The following is a 23,563-nucleotide window of genomic DNA, read 5'->3' on the forward strand; positions in this document are numbered from 1 at the left end:
AAGGACAGCTCGTGTGTGTGTGTGCGTGTGCGCGCGCACGCTGTCCTTTTTCCACAAATAGTTTTCTTAGAGTTCTGACTGGTTGTGTTATCTGATTGCCTTTGCCCCTGCTCCCTAAAGCTGGTGGTGTCTCAAGATTGGAGATGGACAAAGCGTCCTTCTCTTCAAATAAACATGTCAGTTTCTCAATGGAACACTGCAGACAGCCAATACAGCTGGGGTGAGAAACATGGTGTCGGGGCTTAACGTTGACTGAAAGGAACTCTTTGTTGCTCCCTCGCACCGACCAAGCCCCCACCCCCCCACCACCACATCTGTGTGGCACATTGAGACTTTGGAGCACGTCTGACCACACTGCAGTCACAAATAAGGCGTGACTTTGGACACTTTAGTTTTTACCTCCTTTCCATCCCATTCAAACTTCCTAGCCAACTCCACACCACCTCATCCTCCCACACTACTCCATGCCCAGTTGCCCATCCCCCTTTCCACCCTCCCTATGTACCCATTAGAAGGAAGTGTGGAAGTCCCTGTTCCTGGCCCTTATCCTCATAATGCCAGGGGCCAATCTTACCCATGAATGGTTTCTTCAACATGGACATGGACAAGTCGCCATATGGGAGATTTAATTAGTGTACGCCTCAAGCACAATCCCCCCCCCAACCAGGCAATAGCTGCTGCTACTTCCCCACCAACTAGTGTACGCTTTAATTAGCCAAGTCCCAGCACACCACTCAAAACCATTGCGCTATTTTTATTTGACCGGCGTCAATGCTAGTCTGAGCAAGAGAGAACGACATCTCTCCAAGTGTTATGTCTCAATGGAGGCTGACTGACTGATGTTGCCAGACCCAGTCACTGGAGTATTTTCTATGTTTAGAGCTGATGTGTGATTACGGGTGTTAGTCTTTCATTAGGCTGTGTGTGTGTCTGTGTCCTGCGATGATGGAGGCGGGTGGCTCAGTTAACCCCTCCTTGCTCTGTCATCGTGGGCAGGGGTGGGGAGGAGTGCAGCAGCACCACCACCACACCCCACCAGAGATTGGGGTCCACATGGCTAAACAGTTTGAGGTACTGGGGAGGGGTTGAGCAATCAGTTTCCTGCATCTCAGGTGGTTTCCCATCTTTGTCACTGGTTATTAGATATTACCAAAATCTCACACATCTCTGTTTTATGGTGACAGAGCGACAGCACCAAGACTACCAGACACCAAGACTACCAGGCACAGAAATAATAATAATAATACTAATGTATACTTTATTGATTCTGAGGGGAAATGACCTTTTTGCATACCCCCTCCCCCACAATGGCAGTGGTAGTAGGATACTTTAGATATGATGCCAGCAAACCTCCAGTCACCAGCTCACATTGAAGGTGGCCTCCCGATTGCTGGCCGGCCTCTCTAACTTCTAGGCTACCTGCCGCCAAAGAAAGGGAAAAAGGGAGAGAGAGGGAGACTGTCTGGGTATACATTCTTCTCTCTCCCACATCCCTTTGTTTTCAAGTCTGGATTTGAGTGGCAGGTTAGTGTTCTCCAGGGTAGCAGAGCGCTCACAGACACACTTGCAAGCCAGGGAGCAGATCAACCTCACATGAGCTTACATTACATTTTCTTCAGGGAAACAGAGTGTGATGCACAATAACCTGGATATTTATAGAAGTGTCTTGGGGATAGTTTCACAGGTATATTGACTTCTATAGCAAATACCTACAGTGTGTATATAGGCTTTTTACCATGTGTAAACATACGACTTCCGAGGCACAGTTTAAGTAATTACAGGTTTAACTGTGTACTTTCAAACCATCTTCTATTCTTCTGGATTATTTTACTTCATTCGTTGTTTGCCTGTTGGTGGTTGTGCGTTTTAACAAGCAGGGACGCCTGCACAAATGTAATATAAACACTAGACTCTGTATATTTACTCTGCTCTGAGGATGAAGTTCTACACCCATCTCATAAACTCGTCCGGTGCAGTGATACGCAATGTTCCGTTGGTCTACGTAGGCCTACCACCCAAGTTTGACCCCCGAAAGAGTTGGTAACAAAACAGCTAAAAGGGAAAAGAGTAATAATAGACAAGATAAAGAAAACAATATTTCAAAGTCTGTCCCAACAAAAATCTTTGTCTTTTCTTTTCTTCTCTAGGCCTTTTTGCACAGAATCCAACAAACTGCAGATGACCAACAGTGTCTCTCGCCTGAGCAAGTCAAGGTAAGCAAGGGGAAGGGAAATTAAATGGAAAACAAAAGATGTTTTGATCAAAATGTCCATGTAAAGCTCTGTATTGCAGAATAAACAGTTTTTATAGTGCACTTTCAAAGTATTTGTATATAGACATAACATTCAGATTTTCCTGAAAGGATCAAAGAGTACTAAACACTGGAACCAAAGACTGATTGGACTGAGTGAAATGCTCAGTAGTTGTCTCTCTCTGTGTGACAGATCCTCTTCTCCAACATTGAGTCCATCCTGGACGTCCACAAAGGAGTCCTGTCAGCTGTGGAGGTCAGCCTGCAGCCTGAACCCCAGCCTCAGCACGCTCTCGGCCATGTGTTCCTTCAGTTTGTGAGTAACACACACACACACACACACACACACACACACACACACAAACGTGCCACGCATACATGCACTTCTGTACGCGCACGCACACACACACACACACTGTTGCACTTGATTCATGGTTCCCCTTAACCACAGTTGAGGGAAAACTGTGCAAATGTGATGTGAAAATGCCCCTTCCCCTTGCCCATTTTCACATACACACATACCCTTCACTCCTTCTCCTCTTCCAAAACCCCTTTCACTCAAATCGCTCTCTCACACATGCACACACACATGCACACACACATGCACACACACACACACACACACCCCCCCTCTCCTCTTCTCTCACCCCTTCACCCCTCCCACTCTTTCCCCCTCAAACAGCCTGCATCCTGTCAGCCAGAAAGAGCCCCTCTATCCCTTCTTCCCCACCAGCCCGTGCATGGCCCTGTCATTGGCATCCCCTACAGCAGATTGCTTTCCTCCCCCCTCCCTCCATCCCTCCATGGCTTCCTCCCCCCTCCCTCCATCCCTCCATGGCTTCCTCCCCCCTCCCTCCATCCCTCCATGGCTTCCTCCCCCCTCCCTCCATCCCTCCATGGCTTCCTCCCCCCTCCCTCCATCCCTCCATGGCTTCCTCCCCCCTCCCTCCAACCCCCCCTGTTTGAACTCATTTGGCCCTTGGGGACAACAAAGAGCTGCCTGTGTTGGGGAAGAGATGGTGTGTCCGTCATCAATGGGACAATGGTGGCACTAGATTCTCTCTCTCTCTCTCTCTCTCTCTCTCCTACACACACACACACACACACACACACACACACACACACACACACACACACACACACACACACACACACACACACCCACACACACTCTGATGGTACTTTGAAGAGAGAGATACATTAGAATGTGATTCATCAATTGTCAACTATATTATTATTTGCACACACACACACACACACGCATCCTCTTGATCACTCTTGAAGTGACATTAGAAACGGTCAAACCTCACCTGTCCTTTTTTCAGACTACAATAGTCTATAACCACAAGGGTATTTCATCATGCTGATGTTTTGGTCTGTCAGGCAGTAGAGTAAGACAATGAGAGCCCTCTCTTGTATTCCACACACACACACACACACACACACACACACACACACACACACACACACACACACACACACACACACACACACACACACACACACACAACACAGCCCATTCTCAAGGTCAGGTGTCAGACAACTGAATTGATTAAAGAACCTCAACATGGTTTTTCCATTGCTTTGAGGTCAGAGAGGGCAGGAAGGTTAGCAGTAGCTGGGATGGTGGAAGGTGGAGGACAGAGTGCTGACTGAACTCTGGCTGTTTAATTGGACTACTACTGCATTGTCAGGATAAGATTAGTGTTGGGTGTGTGTGTGTGCGGGATTGGAGGTTTATGAATGCATGCGCGTGTGTGTTTGGGAATGGGGGTTTATGTATGCATGCGTGCTTGTGTGCATGCCTGTCTGCTTGTGCATCAGTAGCCTCTGTGCGTCAACGTTTGTGTGTGTGTGTGTGTGTGTGTGTTGGGGGGGGGGGGGGGGGGGATTCACACAACCATTGGCTTTGTAGTGCTGTATCCATTACACAGCTCGTTTTGCCTGTGACCCCTCTCTCCTTCAACAATGACACCTCTTGCCCCAATCAATTGCCCCCGTCTGTTGAACCCTGCCACTTCCCCCTTGACCCCTGCAACAGAAGACACCCCGGCTGAGATTTGATTAACCTCCTCTCAGCATTGTTCAGCAGGAGAGCCACAGCCAAGTTCTCTTCATTCCATGTCACTGAGGCCACAGTACAAGTCACAGCCAGAAGTATATCCAAGGCTAGATTCCAATCCTTGGAGATGTGCTCCCTCTGTCTGATCAGCCTTATATTCATTTGATGAAGAGAAGGAGTTTTTGGTATTGGAACCAAGCCTTTGGCATAGCAAGGACCTCAAATATCCACTGTTGACATAAGGCGTGCATGTTGTTGAATCATTCTGATTCCTGTCCCTGACCAACAGGCTAAACCCTGTGCATAACAAGAATGCTTGGCCCGTGTCTGAACCATGTTGTTGGCGTGCGGCAGAGGATTATTCAACTGTAGCTGACAAAACTGGAGAATATTTAAGGATAATCCAGACGTCAATATTTGTTCTGTATCTGGGGCGCGTCCGTGACCAGGGGCTCAACAGTCAGCTAATTTTGCTAAAATAGACTCATTATGCTTTGAGACACTCATTTGCCTGTTTTTCATATTGCTGTCATATCCCCCAAAAATTCCAATGATGGAAAATGGATGTTTATCAAAGACACAAACACAGTCTTTGAGCTATTCTGAGCACAAGTGGTGCCCTTCAGATCAGGCCCGATTTAGACTTGACCCCATAGAAATAAACGGGTCATATTTAGGTCAAGAACATTGGGTTAACTTGTAGGACGGAGTCTACTTGCGTAGCAGTTTTACATACATAGAAATTACTATGTGGCCTAATATGTGGCCCAAAATATCATGATGCCTCATGCTGAGGGAACAGCAAACATAAACATGGCACTGCTTTACTGCTGAAAAATGGTTATCTGGTGTTTTTGAGCATTGCCTGCAATAATGCAAGCAAGGCAGCTAGGGGCACACACACACACACACACACACACACACACAAACACACACATACACACACCCTCTACAGTATTGGCCTCTTTGTGTTAGTATGTTTGACAGGTGTGTGTTTGCTAGCCCAGCTGTCGCTCCCAGTGGTGCCTTAGTCTTTATTTCCCTGCCAGCCATGATCCTAACAACTATGGATGGTCTGTGTGTGTGTGTGTGTGTGTGTGTGTAGAGTAGCCCCGGGCTACGCTATGTCAGTGTTTACAGCCGCAAAACACAGTGACACACTTTTAGCTTCTTCGTCATGGGAACCTGAGAGAGGCTGAACGTAATGTTACAATAAAAGCCTGATTAGTTCTCTCCCCCGCTGTGTTGCCATGTGAATCTGACACACACACACACACACACACACACACGTATTTGCACACAAAAACACACACACACACACACACACACACACACATCTTCTTGAAGAGGAAGGCTATAATGGGAGTGCCTACTTTTAGTAAGAGACCCCATGGTGCATCTGGATGAGATTAGAACTATGTGAGACTTCTTGATTAGTTGTTTCTTATGTTTAAATAGATGCTTGCATAGAATAGATGTTTGCATAGAATAGATGTTTGCATAGAATGCACTACTGTGTTTGAAGGCAGAGGGACTTTCTTACAGAGACTGACAAATAGTAAACTGATATCTCTTGCATCGTATTGTTGAATGACACCCAAAGACATCTGACTCAATATCACAGTACTTCATAAGTACACTGACAAACAGCTTCCCCTGCGCACACTAGTCAGTGACCGGGTGCCTTTGATGTATTACCCTGTGTAGCTGGCTAGCTTTAAATGCTAACATGAAGCTTTCAGGCTGTGTAGCCTTTCTCTCAAGGTTGCAAGGATATCTTTGCACCTGAAGGTAGGATTTCACTTCTTGTGCTGTTTCGAATGACAACAGTCTCGATTTCCAACTGTATAGCTGAGAGTAGAGGCCCAATGCTTGGACTTGGTTTCACATCCTCATTACTATAGTGTACAGAAGCTTAATGGGCATATGGGGTGTGAATGAAGGTCCAATATATACTGTACATTGAGATACATTGTTCTCTATGGGGTATGATTAATGCATTTGAACCTATATACTCCCATACATCATTTTACAAAGTAGAATGAAAAGAGCCCTCACTTGCAAAAAGACCTTGTACAAAAGCCTTCACACCTTGTGGCTTTGTACCGCGGCAAATAGCGGAAGCCTTTGTAACTGAGTTGAGATGGTAAACTCACTCCTCACTCCTTTAGTGTGTTACTCTTACCAATATTTGCCCAAAGAAGGACACTTGTTATAACTAGTATCTTATATGCATACTACGGTACATCTAATGTTCACAAAAATAAAGTAATTGCGATAAAGATATCTATCTGTGCTGGTATATGACAGTAATGGCAGGTGTATTCAACAGCCACTGACTTGTATCTGCTCTCCATTCCAGAAGGGGAGTTTCTCTGTGTACGGGGAGTACTGTAGTAACCATGAGAAAGCCCTGAGGTTACTGATGGAGCTCAACAAGATCCCCCACATCAGGACCTTCCTCTTGGTGAGACCACCACACCCATCACTGCCTCTTTCCTCCACCTTATTCTCCACTCGTTATGTCCCTCTGTCTCACACTTCCTACCTTGATTTGTGCTTTAACTATGTCTATCCTCTTGATTTCTCTTGATTTCCCTGTATCCCTGTATTTTTTCCCCCTCTCCTTTCTTCCCGTCCCTAATCCGCTGTTTCCCCACTCTCCTCCTTCCTTTTTCTCTCCCACCTGTGTCCTCATCCCTCTCCTTTCCCTCTTCCGTCATCTCACCTCTTCCGTCCCCCATGTTTATGTTTGTGTGAAGGACAGGAATTGCAATGAGGTCGCCTAGTTGCTCCAGAGTACAAGGTTGTTCTGTCACCAGAAATCACCAGCTGTTTCCTTGTTTTGACACCCTCTACCCCCCTCGACAATGAACACACAGGAACCGTCTTTGACTGCGGTTCCAAGCGTGATGTCATGCTTAGAGTGAGCCAGCCAGGTGCAGCTTACTGGCATAGCTGGCCGGAAGATCGACACCTCATTGACACCAATATGTTTCCTCCATTGTGTTATTGCACAAAATGACCCACTAAAGCTGCTGAAACAGAGTTTTGTACATGTTTTATCTTTCCTGTGCGCATTCACCTTTTCACCATTTCTTTAGAGCAAAGGTAAATAAGTTCTCAATTGGTCACCCTGGTTAACTCCAAAGTTTGATTGTTTGAGGTATTTGATGGTACTTGATCATAAGTCTATTGAGCTCAAGTGGTAAAGCAGGGACCCACTTTTAGAGCCTGTGTATTCATCTTGCTTTATATAAACAACAGGAGGTCTAGCTTCCTGCACTAGGGCTGCACTCAAAGGCTACATTTGAAACATGTTGACTGAGATATGGGTGAGGATTTTGGCCTAGGGTGGATGAGTTATGCAATAGCAGGGAGACTCAATTAATGGTAGAATTTGGAGTCAATTTTGCATTGAATTTAATTTATGATTAAATGCAAGTAATTATAACTATTCTTGTAGAGGGAGGTAGTATGAAATGCCATTGGGTTTTTCTGCCGCTCTTGAAATTCCATTAGATTTTTCTGTTTAAGTGATAATGCTGTGAGAGAAGTGAACTGAAAGTCTGAAAGGAGCTCAAAGAGAAGAGCAGAGGGAGTGTTTTCTGCAGGCACAAAGATTGAAATAAGGTTCAGATGAGAGAGACTGAGAGAGAGAGACATGGAGAGAGAGAGACATGGAGAGAGAGAGAGAGAGAGAGAGAGAGAGAGAGAGAGAGAGAGAGAGAGAGAGAGAGAGAGAGAGAGAGAGAGAGAGAGAGAGAGAGAGAGAGAGAGAGAGAGAGAGAGAGAGAGAGAGAGAGAGAGAGAGAGAGAGAGAGAGAGAGAGAGAGAGAGAGAGAGAGAGAGAGAGAGAGAGAGAAAGGGAGTGAGAGAGCGAGAGAAACTGAAAGATTGCACCAGGATTGCCAAGCTGTCTGGAATGTGTGGAATGGAAGAATTTAAGTAAGTGTACAAATAAGTGTACTGTGTAAGTGATAATGGTGTGAGAGAAGTGAATTGAAAGTCTGTTGAAAGGAGCTCAAAGAGAAGAGCAGAGGGAGGTTTTGCTGCAGGGAGGGAGAGGGGGAGAGGGGGAGAGAAAGTCTGTGACTGAAAAGGAGAGACGATTGCACCAGGATTGCCAAGCCGTCTGGAATCTGTGGAATCTAAGAATTTTGCAGTAATTTTTTAGTACATAGCTCTGCGCTTTACACCCCCCCCCCCCTTCCAGACACAACTGCAAAAGCCCTCGTCCCCCTCGTCTTTCCATCTCCTATGCATTCTGGACTTGAAAGCTATGGATTAGAATGGTTGCACTGCATCAGTCGACAACATGTTCTCTCACTCTGCCGTAGAATTGTCATATGCCGTATACCGGTTTGCCTTTTCATCTGGCAATTGACAGTGATACAACCTCATTCCTCGAAATCAAGCAAGGAATTATATGGTTACCCTAACATAGTTACCCTAACTGTTCTCTCATTTCTGAAGAATCCTCGCACGTATTTCACCCCCCAAAAAAATTAAATACTTTTTTAGGTTTAGTTTTTCAAAGCATGATAGCAACCCCAACTTTGCCATGCTGCCCCATAGGATGTCATTAAGTAAGACTCCTTTTTTAAATTTTATTTAAGTTGTTTTTTCTGAGTGGGGCAGTCCCACTCATAATTTTCATTTTTTAATTGACAGTTACAGTGAAGATTTAGACAGGAAGGATGGGTGAGAGAGAGAGGAGGGATGACATGCAGGATATGTCCCCGGCCGGAATCAAACTGGGGACCCTGCGGTTACATGGTCAGCGCTTAACCCGCTACGCCACCTAAGCGCCCCATTAAGTAAGACTCCTAACCGAGTCATTTGAGTTCCCATAAAGGACTTCTGGAGAGTCATGGTTGTGTGTGTGTGTGTGTGTGTGTGTGTGTGTGTGTGTGTGTGTGTGTGCGTGCGCGCGCATGTGTGTGGTCCTCCACAGCACTGTATGCTGTTGGGTGGGAAGAAGAGCACAGATGTTCCACTAGAGGGGTACCTTCTGTCGCCCATCCAGAGGATCTGCAAGTACCCCCTCCTACTGAAGGTAAAGCCATGGTACAGTCCTTTACAACGCTTTAGGAACACTTCCACAGCGTAGTCACTTGCCCAGCTAGAAGCTCTTATGTTAGGCACATTCCTGAGATCGCATCCATTTAAAACCAGTTGTCAGGTCAACAACTCCCCTCCCCCCATCCCATCTTAGCCCTCTCCACCCTCCTTCCCACTCTCTCCTCCTCCCATCATCCCACCTTTTTAACCAACTGCATTAACCTACACCTAACTCCCCCCCCCCCCTCCCCTCGCCCCTAGGAGCTGCTGAAGAGGACCCCTAAGAAGCATGCAGACTACCCAGCGGTGGAGGAGGCCCTGCAAGCCATGAAGGCGGTGTGCTCCAACATCAACGAGACCAAGAGGCAGATGGAGAAACTGGAAGCTCTAGAGCAGCTGCAGTCTCACATCGAGGGCTGGGAGGTGAGGCAACGTAGGGGGGGAGGAGGAGGGGAGATGGTGGGAGGATGTTAAAAGATGGGGAGGAGTGGGATATGAGAGATGGAGAGTGGAGGAGCAGTGAGGAGAGAGCGTAGAGAGAGTGATGTACACAGCTTCAAAAAGTTGTAAATAATTGACACGACTAGTAATTGCCAAGTCATAATAACAGTATCACAGCACAGAGTTGGCACACAGCCAGTTCAGAGAGTGTATTGAGTGAGCCAGTAGGGAGGAGGGATTGATGTGTCGATGATGAGTGTGTTGTTGAGGGAGTGGAGGAAGAAGAAGATGAAGGGCTTGTGTACCAAGCAGAGTGTAGAGGTCTTGAAGTATGGGCTTATAGTATGAAGTAAGTGTAAGGGGCAGGAAATGGGATGTTCTGTTGAGTTATGAGATTAGCAAAGCCAGACCCTTGTGACCACACACACACACACACACACACACACACACACACACACACACACACACACACACACACACCCACACACACACACACACACACACACACCTACACACCTGTTTCCACAGTTTAGATTCAAGAAAACCATTTCTCAGCCCCCAAAACCACTGGCAAGTGTGCAGAGGGGCCAAGGACAGGGCTTGGGAGCGGAGAGGCCAGCACATTTTTTTTCACCACAACAGAGCCCTTGTCCCTGCGGGCACCGAGCGGACAATCTGCCCACTCAGGGTGCCAAGGGAACGCCGACGGGCATCCTGCCCAATCAGCATGTGGAGCCCAAAGGGGCGGAGCCCAGTCTCACACAGGGCCGAGAGAGAGAGAGAGAGAAAACCTCACAGTGGCATCCCACTATGTGGAGCCCAAAGGGGCGGGGCCCAGTCTCACACGGGGCCGAGAGAGACAGAGAGAGAGAGAGAGAGAACCTCACAGTGGCATCCCACTCTTTATACCAGAACACATCAAACAAGAGACTGTTTTATGTTTAACAAGGGTAATTGATGGAATATTGTTGCAGTTCTCCCTAGTGATAAAACGAAGTTGTATGATTGCTATGTTTTTTATGTCTCATATTGCATCCAAAGCCATGGAGTGCAGTAACACATTTGTGTCAGAGATTGGTACTTACATTCACTGTACTTTGACCCTTTGAGGTCAAAATGATGTGAGAGAGTGGTTGCTTGGGTCATGGGTGAAAGACCTGTCACATTGCACTGTCTACCACTGCTAGTGACCAGTAGTTACCATTGACCACTACCACTGCTTGTGCGTTGACAGACTAATCATCCAAGTTAGCATTGGAATGTAATATGCATAACAAATATGTTTATTTTTGCCACCCGGTCTCTTTATTCCCAACACTCTCTCAGTTCCACAATTAATCCCTGACTGCCTCACTCCCTCCTCCTTCTAAGCACTCCATCTTAACCACATTAGTCTCACTCTCTCCACTCGCCAGTGTAATCACCGTCTAGTCCTAATGGGGGTAGTTGTAGTAGTGCAGATTCATACCCAGACACATTACCGGTGCACTGATAGACAGCACACACACACACACACACACACACACACACACACACACACACACACACACACACACACACACACACCCCACCCCCACCCCACTTCCCCCTCCCTGCACAGTTAAACACAGAATTGAATCGATGAGGTGTATTATCCTTCTGCCCTGCCTGGTTGGAATGCACCTGCAGAAAGCACCGAGAATGTTTTTTCCTGTTCTGTCTAAGTCCATCACACATTCAGAACCAGGAGAAATCAATTATGGACGGTGGAGGGGCACTGCTCTGGCACATGCTCTGTGACTGAAGTTAGTGAAGTCTAGTTGGGAGAGGGGGGTTGGGAGCCTGTGCTCTTATAGTAATTGATGGGGGAGGATGTCCAAAATCCATACGTGTATGCATAGTTCTGGTTGATTGGGATATGAGCAAGCCATTTAACAATGAGCAATAATATTTTTTGGTACCCTTTGGTGCCTGATCCTGTTTTGCTATGCCGACATGCATGATGGCAGAAATGCATCCAGGGTATCCATGCACAAACATGCCCTCTATGTTGCAGAGCAATCCAAAATGTGCATGTGTACACTCTAAATGATCTCAACCTCTCACTCATACATAATTAACATCGCAGCTACGATCACTCACGTACAGTAAAAGTCGGTATCCGAGCAGGAGCAGCCATTTTGTGTGATAGTTGGAGTTGTGAAAGTGTATAAAAGCTAACTAACTGAAAACGCCACCTGGTAAACAGATTTTCCAAAATGATGTCCAAATAAAGACTAATTGGCCCAATGTTCAGTCATGTCGTTAAAAGGTGAATTGGCTTTCATCAGACTGTTGCGCATTCAAAGCAACAGGCTTAATTGGCATTAAAATAATATGTTTACAGTGCATTGCCAAAGCAATAGGTAACACAAAAAAGACTGGCTAAAAGACTTGGATGTTGTAAACATTTGTTTCTCGAAACTGCTGTGGGTTTTCATGAGAGTAGACTTGTTAGCACCATTTCAACATAGACCAGCATCTTGTTTCCTGTGTGAAAGTGAGACTGCCTTTTAGGTCTCCACGACAACGGTGGAGACCGAAAGGCCTAATGTGTTGTTTAATTTGACACCTTTTACACCAAAAAGGGATTTGTGCTACACTTCACATGAAGTGTCCTGCCATAACACTGTCATAACAATGACATAACCTGTCACACGGCATGTGTCAAAGACATATCAAGAAAGTTAGCATAGTCAGAATATCTCATGTGTTTTGTCTCGGCTTTCTGTTTGCGGGTATCTGTATTGTAACAGTAGAATAAACACTCTTTGTGTCTAAGTCAGAACAGATATCCCATAGAGACCCATATATAACATATCTGGCACTATTTAAAAGTTGGGCCTGTTTTTCCCCATTTTAGAGTTTCCCACTAGCATTGAGTTGCAGTCAGATGTGAACTTTTTGAAACCTCTGGGGTAGCCTGTTGTTGGCAAACCGTCCAGCCACTGTGGGTTGAGAAACAGTGCACAGGCGGCCGGATTCTGGCTTTACGGGTCATTTGAGAAGGGTTAGGCTAGGGTTAGTCTGTCTGATCGTGTTGAGTATTGTTCTGCTGTACACTACTGTGTGTGTGTGTGTGTGTGTGTGTGTGTGTGTGTGTGTGTGTGTGTGTGTGTGTGTGTGTGGGTGGTAGGGTGTTGCGAAAAAAGTGGTGTAGGCTGTGTACATTCCATCCTATCAGGACAATGAAGTGGAAACCAAAATTGTTTGAACAAAATCCAACTTATTAATGGGAGTTATTGCAGCTGCATGTTGTATTGTTTCACAGAAATCTTGAACTCATGTTCTGAAAGTAACCTTCAATAGTTGTTTTGCCCTCTTGCCCCCCACCCAATGCTGAATGCTGCTGTTCTCAATCTTCACCAGGGAACTAATCTTACTGACATATGCACCGAGCTGCTCCTTCACGGCAATCTCCTCAAGATCTCAGCTGGGAACATCCAGGAGAGAGTCTTCTTCCTGTTCGACAACCTACTGGTCTACTGCAAGAGGAAGTCCAGGTGAGAACCATAACAGTCCAGGAACGTGTTGGGGTGAGAAAAATTGAGACACCCAACAAACATTTTCATTTAGTTAGGAAAAAGTCCCCTTTGACAGATTGAAGGCAGCCTTGGAAAAATCTTGCAAATGTCCAAATTCCTGTTTATGTATCCAGCTAATTTATATACAAACAAAACAGAGTGTGTTAGTGTGTGTATGAGTATTTGTGTGCATCTGCGTACGTGTGTGCGTGCATCGACTGTAAGCATGTTTTCTCAAGGTTTTCAACAACAAAAAAACATTCTGAGCGGGAAATTTTAACATTTGCTTTTCTAGGGTTTCTGGGAAGAAGTCCACGAAGAGGACCAAGTCCATCAACGGTCCCCTGTACGTGTTCAGAGGACGAATCAACACTGAAGTGATGGAGGTGGAGAACGTGGAGGACGGAACAGGTCTGTATGCACCAATGTTACGCTTGGAACCATCTGTCCATCTATACATTTTTCCATACCTCTATCCAGCCATCATTCACATTTCATTCATTATAATTTATTTGCAGTATTATTAAGCCAGTCAGTCTTTTCAATCGTGTTCATTCCTGCTGGGAATGATAAAACCATACCACTTGAGGTGGTAAGCATAAAACCAACAGAAGTGCATACATGAGCTCCTCCATACAAGACAGACATGATGTTTGCAACAGTGTTTTACTTTTCATCTGTCAGTTTCATGTGACGTGCAAACAATCATGTTGTAGATGAAATGATAGAGACAATGCAACAACCTCCGTTCCTCACCTTTGAACTGCTCATGGTAGGATGTGGATATGAATCAGATGGGTGATGGCAGTTGGCGTGCCCTGATATATGAGAACACCTCACATTGGTTCAGTGAGGACGTTGCTACCTCTGCTTCTCACCACTACACTAGTGCTACGGCACACTAGCTAGGGTGGAGTAAGAGCTGGCACAAACTCACTGGTGTTTGGCTTCTGTGGTCTGTATGCACACCGCCCTGCGAGGGTTTGTTGCTCTAGTTAGCTAGCACGCCATAGGGTAGAACCACACACACAAGTGTGTGTGTGTGTGTGTGTGTGGCTAAGGGTTGTTTGCTGTGGTGTTGTACTGTTACAAAGGAAACCACAAAGAAAAACACATTCTCAGTTTCTAAGAGAGATGGTGCCTGCCCTGATACTACGGATGTACATCTCTTAGCACTACCTGCACCTCCGTCTCGACAAGGGGTGTGGTTGTTCTTGATAATACCTCGATTTGAAGCATTGCAGAGGCCTCATCGTTTTTACACGATTCAGTACAGTTAAGAGAGAAGGAGTTGAGAGTTTTGTGTTTTTTTTTCTGATGGGCCACCACCCCTCAACAGTAGAACATCCTTACATTGAACATGTTTAAACAAAGTCACAGCAGGTTTCCTTGTCATCTGAAAAGTGATCGAAAGCGTTGTCCCACAGAACACATTACACCATATCAATGGATACCATATTATTGGGTTATTATCCTTGTACTACAATACTATATACAAGGATATCATCATCCACTATTGTTCGAAAGTTTGTTTCATGCACGGACACCAAAACAATATGCTCCTCTGCTCCCTCCTCTACAGTCATCCTCAAGGGGGCCTGGGGTTTCACAATCTATTTATATGACCTTTTTAACATTACACTAATGCACCCCATTACTGAAGCCCATTCATTATTTATCGTATTCACCTGCAGCTAAAATGGGTGATAAAATTAGAATGGAGCTGGGTGAGTGAGACATTTTGTCCAATCAGGGGAAAGATTTGCTACTCTTTAGCTATATACTGCATGTGTCGTCTGGCTTGTAATCTATATTTTACCTGCCGCTTTTTATGGATTTACTTACTGACATACTGTATCTAAAATACAGCTCATGGTTTGGCTAGATGCCACTTTCACAGCTTGTTTAGTGTTAACTGAGGTCAACATATTCAAGTGCATGAACAATTATGCATGAGCAATATCTGTACAGATAATGCAGTTATGTTTTTCACTGTATTACAGAAAGTGTGATTGATATTAGTGCCCAACAACTGCACTGAGAATTAGAGAAAGGTTGGCTACGTTTAAGTAAGGAGTCAAGATTGAGTATTGTGCGCCACCTTCCCTCAACCCCTCTCTCTGTCTCTCTTTCAGCGGACTATCACAGCAACAACTACACAGTGACCAATGGCTGGAAGATCCACAACACAGCCAAAAACAAGTGGTTCGTTTGCATGGCCAAGAACACAGAGGACAAGCAGAAGTGGTTGGACGCCATCTTGAGAGAACGAGAGCAGAGAGAGAGTGAGTAAAAAAACAGCAAAAAAAAGAAGAGGTATTCCCTCTCTTTTTTGAGTTCCACTTCCGCAAGCTTATATGAGGCTATTATGTTTTTAGGTTGTCCTGTACTTGATGACCTCATAGATACAGAATGTCAGTCAGTATGCTACTCTATGACAGCTACATAGGAGCTAATACAGTAAATGTTCAGATGCTAAGATTAAGCATTGGAGGAGTGAATTAGATGTATAATGCAGATTAATGCATCACTTGGACTGTTGTGTTGTCATTGTAGTACTGTTTGTGTATTACCCAGAGCCTCTGGAGCTTGGTTTTTATTTTAAAAATAACGGATAAGATGACATTTTCTCTAAAGCTATGCTGTCAAGCATACAATATTCATCAACATCAGACTTACAGTAGGTCAAATATGTATGTCAAATATGTATTTAGGTGTGCTTGATTAAGCACTTTTGGTACTATTCCATAGTGTTATGAATACCAATATAAGTTAAGCACAGCTATTTGAAAGAATGTATTTGAAAAAATGTGACATACAGTATGTATTTAACCCAGGTCTGCACAGGGGATTATAGTAGTCACACTCGCATTCGAAACAGCAGAGTCAACAGCCTCTTATGTGGTATGAATCACATATTTGCAGATCAAGCCCCGTGTGGAGAGAGAGAGCATCTCTATCAAACAGCTCATTCACAAACAACTCAAGAGGTACTAAAAACAGCCTCTTCGATCCTGGCCAGGGCCTGAAATAGAGAAGGTGCAGCTTGCCAGAGACACAACAGCCTACGAGGGTGTTGCACTTAGGGATGGACATTAGATTTTTTTTTTTACTGTGTAGTACTGAGTACTCCAATAATGTATTTTAGAGTATGCATGTATGTATGTATCTATGTATATATCAGTTATTATGTATTTGAATCAATTAATACAAACTAGCCTTTTGTATTTGGTGACAGCATTATTACTTGCCGTTAGTCCCTCATCCTATCTGCAATGCATGTTCAGATCAGGTCAGGTATTACAGAATGTTAGAGAACGGATGCATTTCTTGCTGTAAAGGGCTCTGCACACAGCGTGCGATTTCTGTTGCGCGTCAACATTCCATTTTGAAGTTTGAATGGAAGTCTATGAGAACATCGCATTTCAACACACACGGCCCCGATTTTAATCGCACGGCGAAAATTCGATTCCATTCATTTTGAATGGGACAAAGCACACGGCGTGCGAGTTTTGTCGCACTGTCAAATTTGTGCTTTTTCCCATTCAAAATGAATGGAATCGAATTTTCGCCGTGCGATTAAAATCGGGGCCGTGTATGTTGAAATGCGATGTTCTCATAGACTTCCATTCAAACTTCAAAATGGAATGTTGACGCAACAGAAATCGCACGCTGTGTGCATTGGCCTTAAAGGTTGGTGTACCTGCTCCAAAGTTGGAGCCTATGCAGTATTGAGGGGACATTTTAATTTAACCTCTGACTGAGCTTTGTGTCACAACCAATGCATAGAGCAACCTATCGTGTCTATGTTGCAAAAACAAAAGCTATCATGTTTATAATTTACAATAGGATGCGATGGGAAAATAATAAGTGATATCTGGTTAACGGTCAAGTTTCCGCAGTACCACTGAAGTTGCCTATACATATTTGTATATTTTTTTTTCTCTGTTACTCTGTACTTTGGTCTAGACATTTGCAGTACATGGCACATGTATGTTTGGCGTTCCTTGTCTTGATCAGTGAGTTACATTTTCTACCAAGAAGTCAGGCATGGGAGCAGGAACAATTGTTTTCAGTGACGGTACTTCCAAATTAATGTCAAACGCAAAGCATCTCTTGAATGACCATCTCTCTTGGTACTCTATGGAAATGAACAGAAACAAAGTACTGCTATCCGTGGTTTTTATTTTTTTATTGTTGTGGTATTTGACAGTCATTTGAGGAAGAGAGGATGTTTTTCCAAATAATCATTGTAAACTGATCACTCTTATTCCCCTCTATTAATAACTTTCCATCGACTTCCCTCTTTTGACTTAAAAATTGTCTCCCCACTTGGGAATCACGGACACCTGTTCAGCACAGGCCACCTGTCTTTGTTATTGCGTGTGCATTAGGGGAGTGTGAATAAAGCTTCAAAGGCTGACTAGATTTTATGGCTATAGGAAAAATGACACCTGATAGCATTGTTGGCTAAAATTACAACAGTTTCCCCTCAAGCTCAATGAAAACAGCTCAGCTTAAACAACAGAGGGAACATGAACTACACCTGTGCACTAGCTGTGTTTAAAATGTACCTTTAATATTTCAAATCTAGCAAATTAGCCCTCAGTATGGACTTCAGTAAGCGGTCAAAGCTGAAACCGCGGTATCAGCACCTGATCCTGAGGGGAAAGTGGAGCTTTACAGAGTACCGTGGGCCCAGGATGGGTGTCTGGTTACTGCAGGCGGAAATCGACCTGAGGCTACCAGATGCCAGATCAGTCACAGTGCCCAATCACCCTCCCCCTCTCCTCTCCTCCACATTACCCCCTCTAACCCCCATCCTTAACACTCTACCCTCTCAACCCCCAACCTGCAACTGGAATGACATTGTTGAATTCTCATGTATTTTTGTATCTGTGTGTCCCGGCGCACCTCTTTTAAGACTTAGATTCCTTTGTGTTGATGTGGTGCTAACGTTTGCTGGTCATTTTGGTTGTGGACCCACAGAATACTTCCCCTGGATCCATTGTTATTGCCATGCCAGCTGGACGTGGCTGAGATCATCTTATCTGTGGAGGCTGAAGGGAAAACGAGTGGGGTAGCATGTTAGCGTGTTAGCCTGTGCCAATGAGAGTGGGAAGAGGGACAGGCTCAGACAGCTGGGCCAGAAAGCTCAGGGCCCCTACGCTGGACAGAAACAGTCTGTTCAATGACACTCTTTGTTTGAATCCACTCCAGCTGCTGTCAAATGTAATCCAACCCCACCTCCGTCAGCGGCACCCAGCTCGGATCCCCGTAATTGTAGTCCCACGGTTTAGTTAGACCTCTTAGAGAGCCTCGCAGTGGAGCTCAGAGAGCTCTACTGTGGAGATAAGCAGGGCACAGCGGAGCTCCAAAGTTTAGTGAGCCCCACAGTGGAGTTTTTAGCTGCTTAGAAAAAGAGAGCTCCACGTTGGAGTTACAGTAAGCTGCTCAGAGCTCAGTTGCGGAGTTTATCAGGTCAGAGACCCCCAATGGAGTCCAGCTGCTCTATGACCATGATTGATTTTCAAAGGGCTCATCATCAACATGCACTGAATCGCCACACATTTCTGCCTCTGGTGCTGCTGCCTCATGAACATCAACACTTCTCTGCAATAGAGAAATAAAAGCATGGTGCCGTCACACCACATTGACAAACAATCATGTAATTGTTACAGTGTTCCAGTCCTGGGGAGATTAACATCTGGATTTCCCTCAGAAGGCGACGGCAGATATGAGCCATCATGCTCATGCCATGCCCTCTTTGTTTTTGTTGGCATCGTGAGACATATTGGAATAGGTCTCTCTCTCTCTCCCTCTCTCTCTCTCTCTCTCTCTCTCTCTCTCTCTCTCTCTCTCTCTCTCTCTCCCCCTCCCCCTCTCCCTCTCTCTCTCTCTCTCTCCCCCTCTCCCTCTCTCTCTTTCTCTCTCTCCCCCTCTCTCTCTCTCTATTTCTCTCTCTCCCTCTCTCCCTCTCTCTCTCTCCCCCTCTCCCTCTCTCTCTCTCTCCCCCTCCCCCTCTCCCTCTCTCTCTCTTTCTCTCTCTCCCCCTCTCACTCTCTCTCTCTATTTCTCTCTCTCTCTCTCCCCCTCTCCCCCTCTCTCTCTCTCTCTGTCCAAATGGTATCTGACTTGGCATTTGCTTCTTTGTTTGTTGCAGGTCTTAAGTTGGGGATGGAGCGGGACGCCTACGTGATGATTGCCGAGAAAGGAGAGAAGCTCTACCACATGATGATGACCAAAAGCCGCCACCTGATCAAGGACCGCCGCAGGAAACTGAGCATCGTGCCCAAGTGCTTCATGGGAAAGTGAGTTTTTCACCAAAAAGTGAATCAATGCTAGGGTTTGATTCCTCCACTGAACGAAAAACGGCCTCTGGGACGGGTGATATAATGGACCTATGGGGGCCACGTTCCATGTGTTTGAAGCAGATAGGATGTGACAGGGATATAGTGCTACCAAGGCCTCCATTCTTTCATTCGTTGAGATGTTTGTCACAACCACATCCTGACTAATTGCTGTTGCAAGATAACCAGGCTCTCAATCCCCCAAGCTCATGGCTGGTGAAATACCTAATCTCCTCCTATCATTACATCCTCCTGGCCCTAATGATATTGTATTGTAATCACCTCACCAACTAGGAATGAGTTCCCCATATACCCAAAACATCAAGTAGCTACTTCCGTAGTTCGCTGGCTTTTCCTATTCACTCACCCTCTCTCACACGCACACATGCACACACACATGCACAGACAGACAGACAGACAGACAGACAGTGTACCAACCCAGAACTGATGTAATTGTTTAAAATTGTTTAAAAATTGTTTGGCCAGGAGCCAAGCAATCAGTCGGAAGGCAGGGTCGATCGTTTATGAGTTAGTTCCCAACAAACACACAGGCAGCTTCATTAGGAAGACCCTCCCTTTACCAGAGAGCACAGCTCTTTTTTTCTCTGTCCCCTCTCAGTCTTTCAATGCCATGAATGGACAATGAAGGCCTTGCCTGCAGTAATGCATTTTCCATCATGTTCCATGGCTCCACACATACTAGCGTTAGCCAGTCGTGATTGGAGCCATGAAAAGGCCAGTGAGGCTGCATTCATGTACTCAGCTCCCAATCATGAGATCCAATGAGCTTGTATAAAACAAATTGCTACAATATCATATAGAGGTAAAACATTTATTTCATTGATTAGTGAGTCATCATTTAGTGTGCAGTATTAGATTGGAGTGGACTGTTGTGTATCTCAGATATCTGTATCAGGCTGATATGGGCCTAGAATCATATCGGCCTTATCATAGGACATATGTTTTGGTCCTGAAATAAAATACCTTGAATTTTTAAGAAGAAACAAAGTGTGTGAGATAGGAAAAGATGCAGAGACAATTTCTGTTATTCAGTGGTGTTTAGGTGTTTTATGGATAAAGACTCAAGCAATTCAACTCCCTTTGATTTCTTTACCACTTTCTTCACTTTCTCCAAATAGTCTCGAACCCAAACAAGCTCATAGCATTCCAATGACGCCACCGCCAATAATTTTCCTTGTTGTTGTTTTAAGCATCATGCAGCTAGACAGTCCGTGCTCCTAATGTCTTCCAGGAACTGCACTCTTGCCTCTTAACGGAGCCAAATGGCTGTGTTGTGCATGTGTGTGCGTCTGCGTGTGTGTGCCGCCACTGTCTGGGAAAACTATCCATGATCCATATCAACATGAGGGCTTTTTCAGCACTCTTCTCTCCCTGTAAAACAAGAGGCTCTCGTGAGACATCCCTCCATCTTCCTTCTCCCTACCTCCAGCCCTCCTTCCTTTCCTCCATCCCTCCCTCCCTACTTTACTCCTTCTTCCTGCATTCTCCCTCCATCCCTCCCTCCCTTCTTCCTATTTCTGATGAGCGATCCTAGCCTTATCATGAATGCCTGATGCTATTATGAGTAAGCACAGTAAAAGAAAGCAAGAGATAGGAGTGCTAAGTGGATATTATTGAATCAGATCACAACGTTGAGTGCCGGTTTGACAGTGCCTGTTATCTTGGCAGCGTAGTTCCACGATTTATCAACAACGTATTTTCGGTGTTGTCTTGCAGTTCTTGTTTTATCCTTCCTCATTTTCAGGCCTTTTGCTGATGCAGTTTCTTTCTTTGCTGCCGATCACATTTGCTCACACTGCTTCCCTTATGTGTGCTGTAAGTAAAAATACAAGTCTGCCTCAGAAGATTCCTTTATTTCATCACTTAAAATGGATAGTTCACTCTAAAATCTAATTTCTGTGATTAACCACGACTTTCACTCCAGGCTATACACCAAGACACGTTTTAAGTCATTATCACGTTTCTTAAACAATGTAATAGAAGTGGATAGGGTCCATTTACTGGTCGCAAGGTGTACAGTACCTCATCTGCTTCCATTATATTGGGAAAGGTGTACATGCAAGTTGCTTAATAATTGGGATGATGATTTAAAAAGGTCTGTTGATCTATCGATTGGAGTGAACACTAAATCAAAAGACCAACTTGATATGTTAAGTCCTCTTGTCCAGATGTGAAGTTCAAGTAAGGAGAGTGAAGACTGAAACCTTGAACATTTGACTGACTCATATTTCCAAAAGCTAACTCGTATGAGATAATTGTGACACGCTTTAGAAAAGAAATGCATGAAGCACAGGCATGCTAGCAGAACTGCAGACACAGACATGTTCAGTCACACACACATGCAGGCAGTGACACAATATGCATTACACATCCACGCTGTAGCATACACACGCATTCACACACACAAACATGCACGCACACACACACGCACACGCACACACACACACACACACACACACACACACACACCACAGCCTCTGTGTTCTCATTGTATTAACAGTGATGTACTCCTCTCTGTGACCGCTCCACTGCCAAAATTAACCAGACTCTTGCATAAGCAGCTACCCCCCGTCCCTCTGCCGTTCCCCAACACCCCCTTCCCTTCCTCTTCAGTCCCCTGCCAATGTCAATTAGCAGCTTGTCGCTTTAACACGCACACACATGGTGTACGTATGTATATACAAAATCGCACACACACAAAAACACACGCACGCAAACAAAACAGATAGATTTGGGATTTCTGCCTTTAGTCACTGCCCCCCACCCCACCACCACACGTGTGGAGTCCATTGAAGAGACCGTGCCTATACGAATTACCACCCACCACCCACATCAAATACATGGCCACATACACACGCACACACACACGCACACACCACAAACACACACCTAGGTCTAAAAAACACACTCCATGGGTCATGAGTGAACATTCAGGCCCATTGTACGTCAGCCAGACAAAAGAGCCCAGGTGGGAGCAGATGGCTCAAGGTGAACGCATTTTTGTTCAACTGCAAGTACATCTGCAAGTAGCCAGCACACAGACACACACACACACACATACATTTTACATTAACGCACACACATACATACACACACAATAGTCAAACATTTAATCTGCTTTCGCAGCAATGCACACAAAGTAGCACACATACTGCTTCTCTCTCATTCACTGTTCATGGTTCTTCAGAGAATTGATCTTGCTCAGCAGTGTGGAAGATTAAGCAGGGGGAAATGCAATTTTCTCCTCCAAACATTTGGCCAGTGCTCAGTGTGGAGGGAGGTAAGGGGGTAGACAAATTAAAGAGAGAGTGTCCTCCCTTAATGGTTAAATGGTGCTGAGAGAGAGAGAGAGAGAGAGAGAGAGAGAGAGAGAGAGAGAGAGAGAGAGAGAGAGAGAGAGAGAGAGAGAGAGAGGAGAGAGAGAGAGAGAGAGAGATGAGAGAGAGAGAGAGAGAGAGAGGGAGAGAGAGAGAGAGAGAGAGAGAGAGAGAGAGAGAGAGAGAGAGAGAGAGAGAGGAGAGAGAGAGAGAGAGAGAAAATAAAGCTGGGGATGGGGGGAGAAATAGGGAAGGAGAGAGGGGATGGGGATAGGAAGAAGGGGGTTGAGAGAGCAGAGGGAGAGGAAGAAAGAGGGCACCAGGGGCTTTAAGAGATTATTTCCTGCTGAAATCTTTTGCGCAAGGAGCAAAAGATGCACCACATGTGCTTTTTGTTTATCTTTATTGTGTTACTCCATACTTGTTTCTACTCATCCTGTGTTGTATTGGCCAACCATCTGATGCTGTCAACCTGGTCCCACGGTGACCGTGCCTGGGAGGGTAGAGATCGTAAA

At 45.2% G+C, this 23,563-nt stretch overlaps 1 protein-coding gene across 1 annotated transcript in view; it reads left to right on the forward strand.

The window, feature by feature from the left end:
• prex1 (phosphatidylinositol-3,4,5-trisphosphate-dependent Rac exchange factor 1) overlaps positions 1 to 23,563 on the forward strand; it is a gene marked incomplete at both ends in the record, with an annotated part of 69,074 nt that overhangs the window by 15,583 nt on the left and 29,928 nt on the right. The window contains 9 exon segments of the mRNA XM_080533188.1: positions 2,148 to 2,213; positions 2,445 to 2,567; positions 6,676 to 6,780; positions 9,271 to 9,372; positions 9,639 to 9,800; positions 13,206 to 13,339; positions 13,656 to 13,771; positions 15,496 to 15,645; positions 19,524 to 19,671. Coding sequence (XP_080389314.1) covers positions 2,148 to 2,213; positions 2,445 to 2,567; positions 6,676 to 6,780; positions 9,271 to 9,372; positions 9,639 to 9,800; positions 13,206 to 13,339; positions 13,656 to 13,771; positions 15,496 to 15,645; positions 19,524 to 19,671 — 1,106 coding nt within the window.

This window comes from Nansenia antarctica, assembly GCF_963989245.1.
Source record: "Nansenia antarctica genome assembly, chromosome: 6".
In the NCBI taxonomy this organism is placed as follows: Eukaryota; Metazoa; Chordata; class Actinopteri; order Argentiniformes; family Microstomatidae; genus Nansenia; species Nansenia antarctica.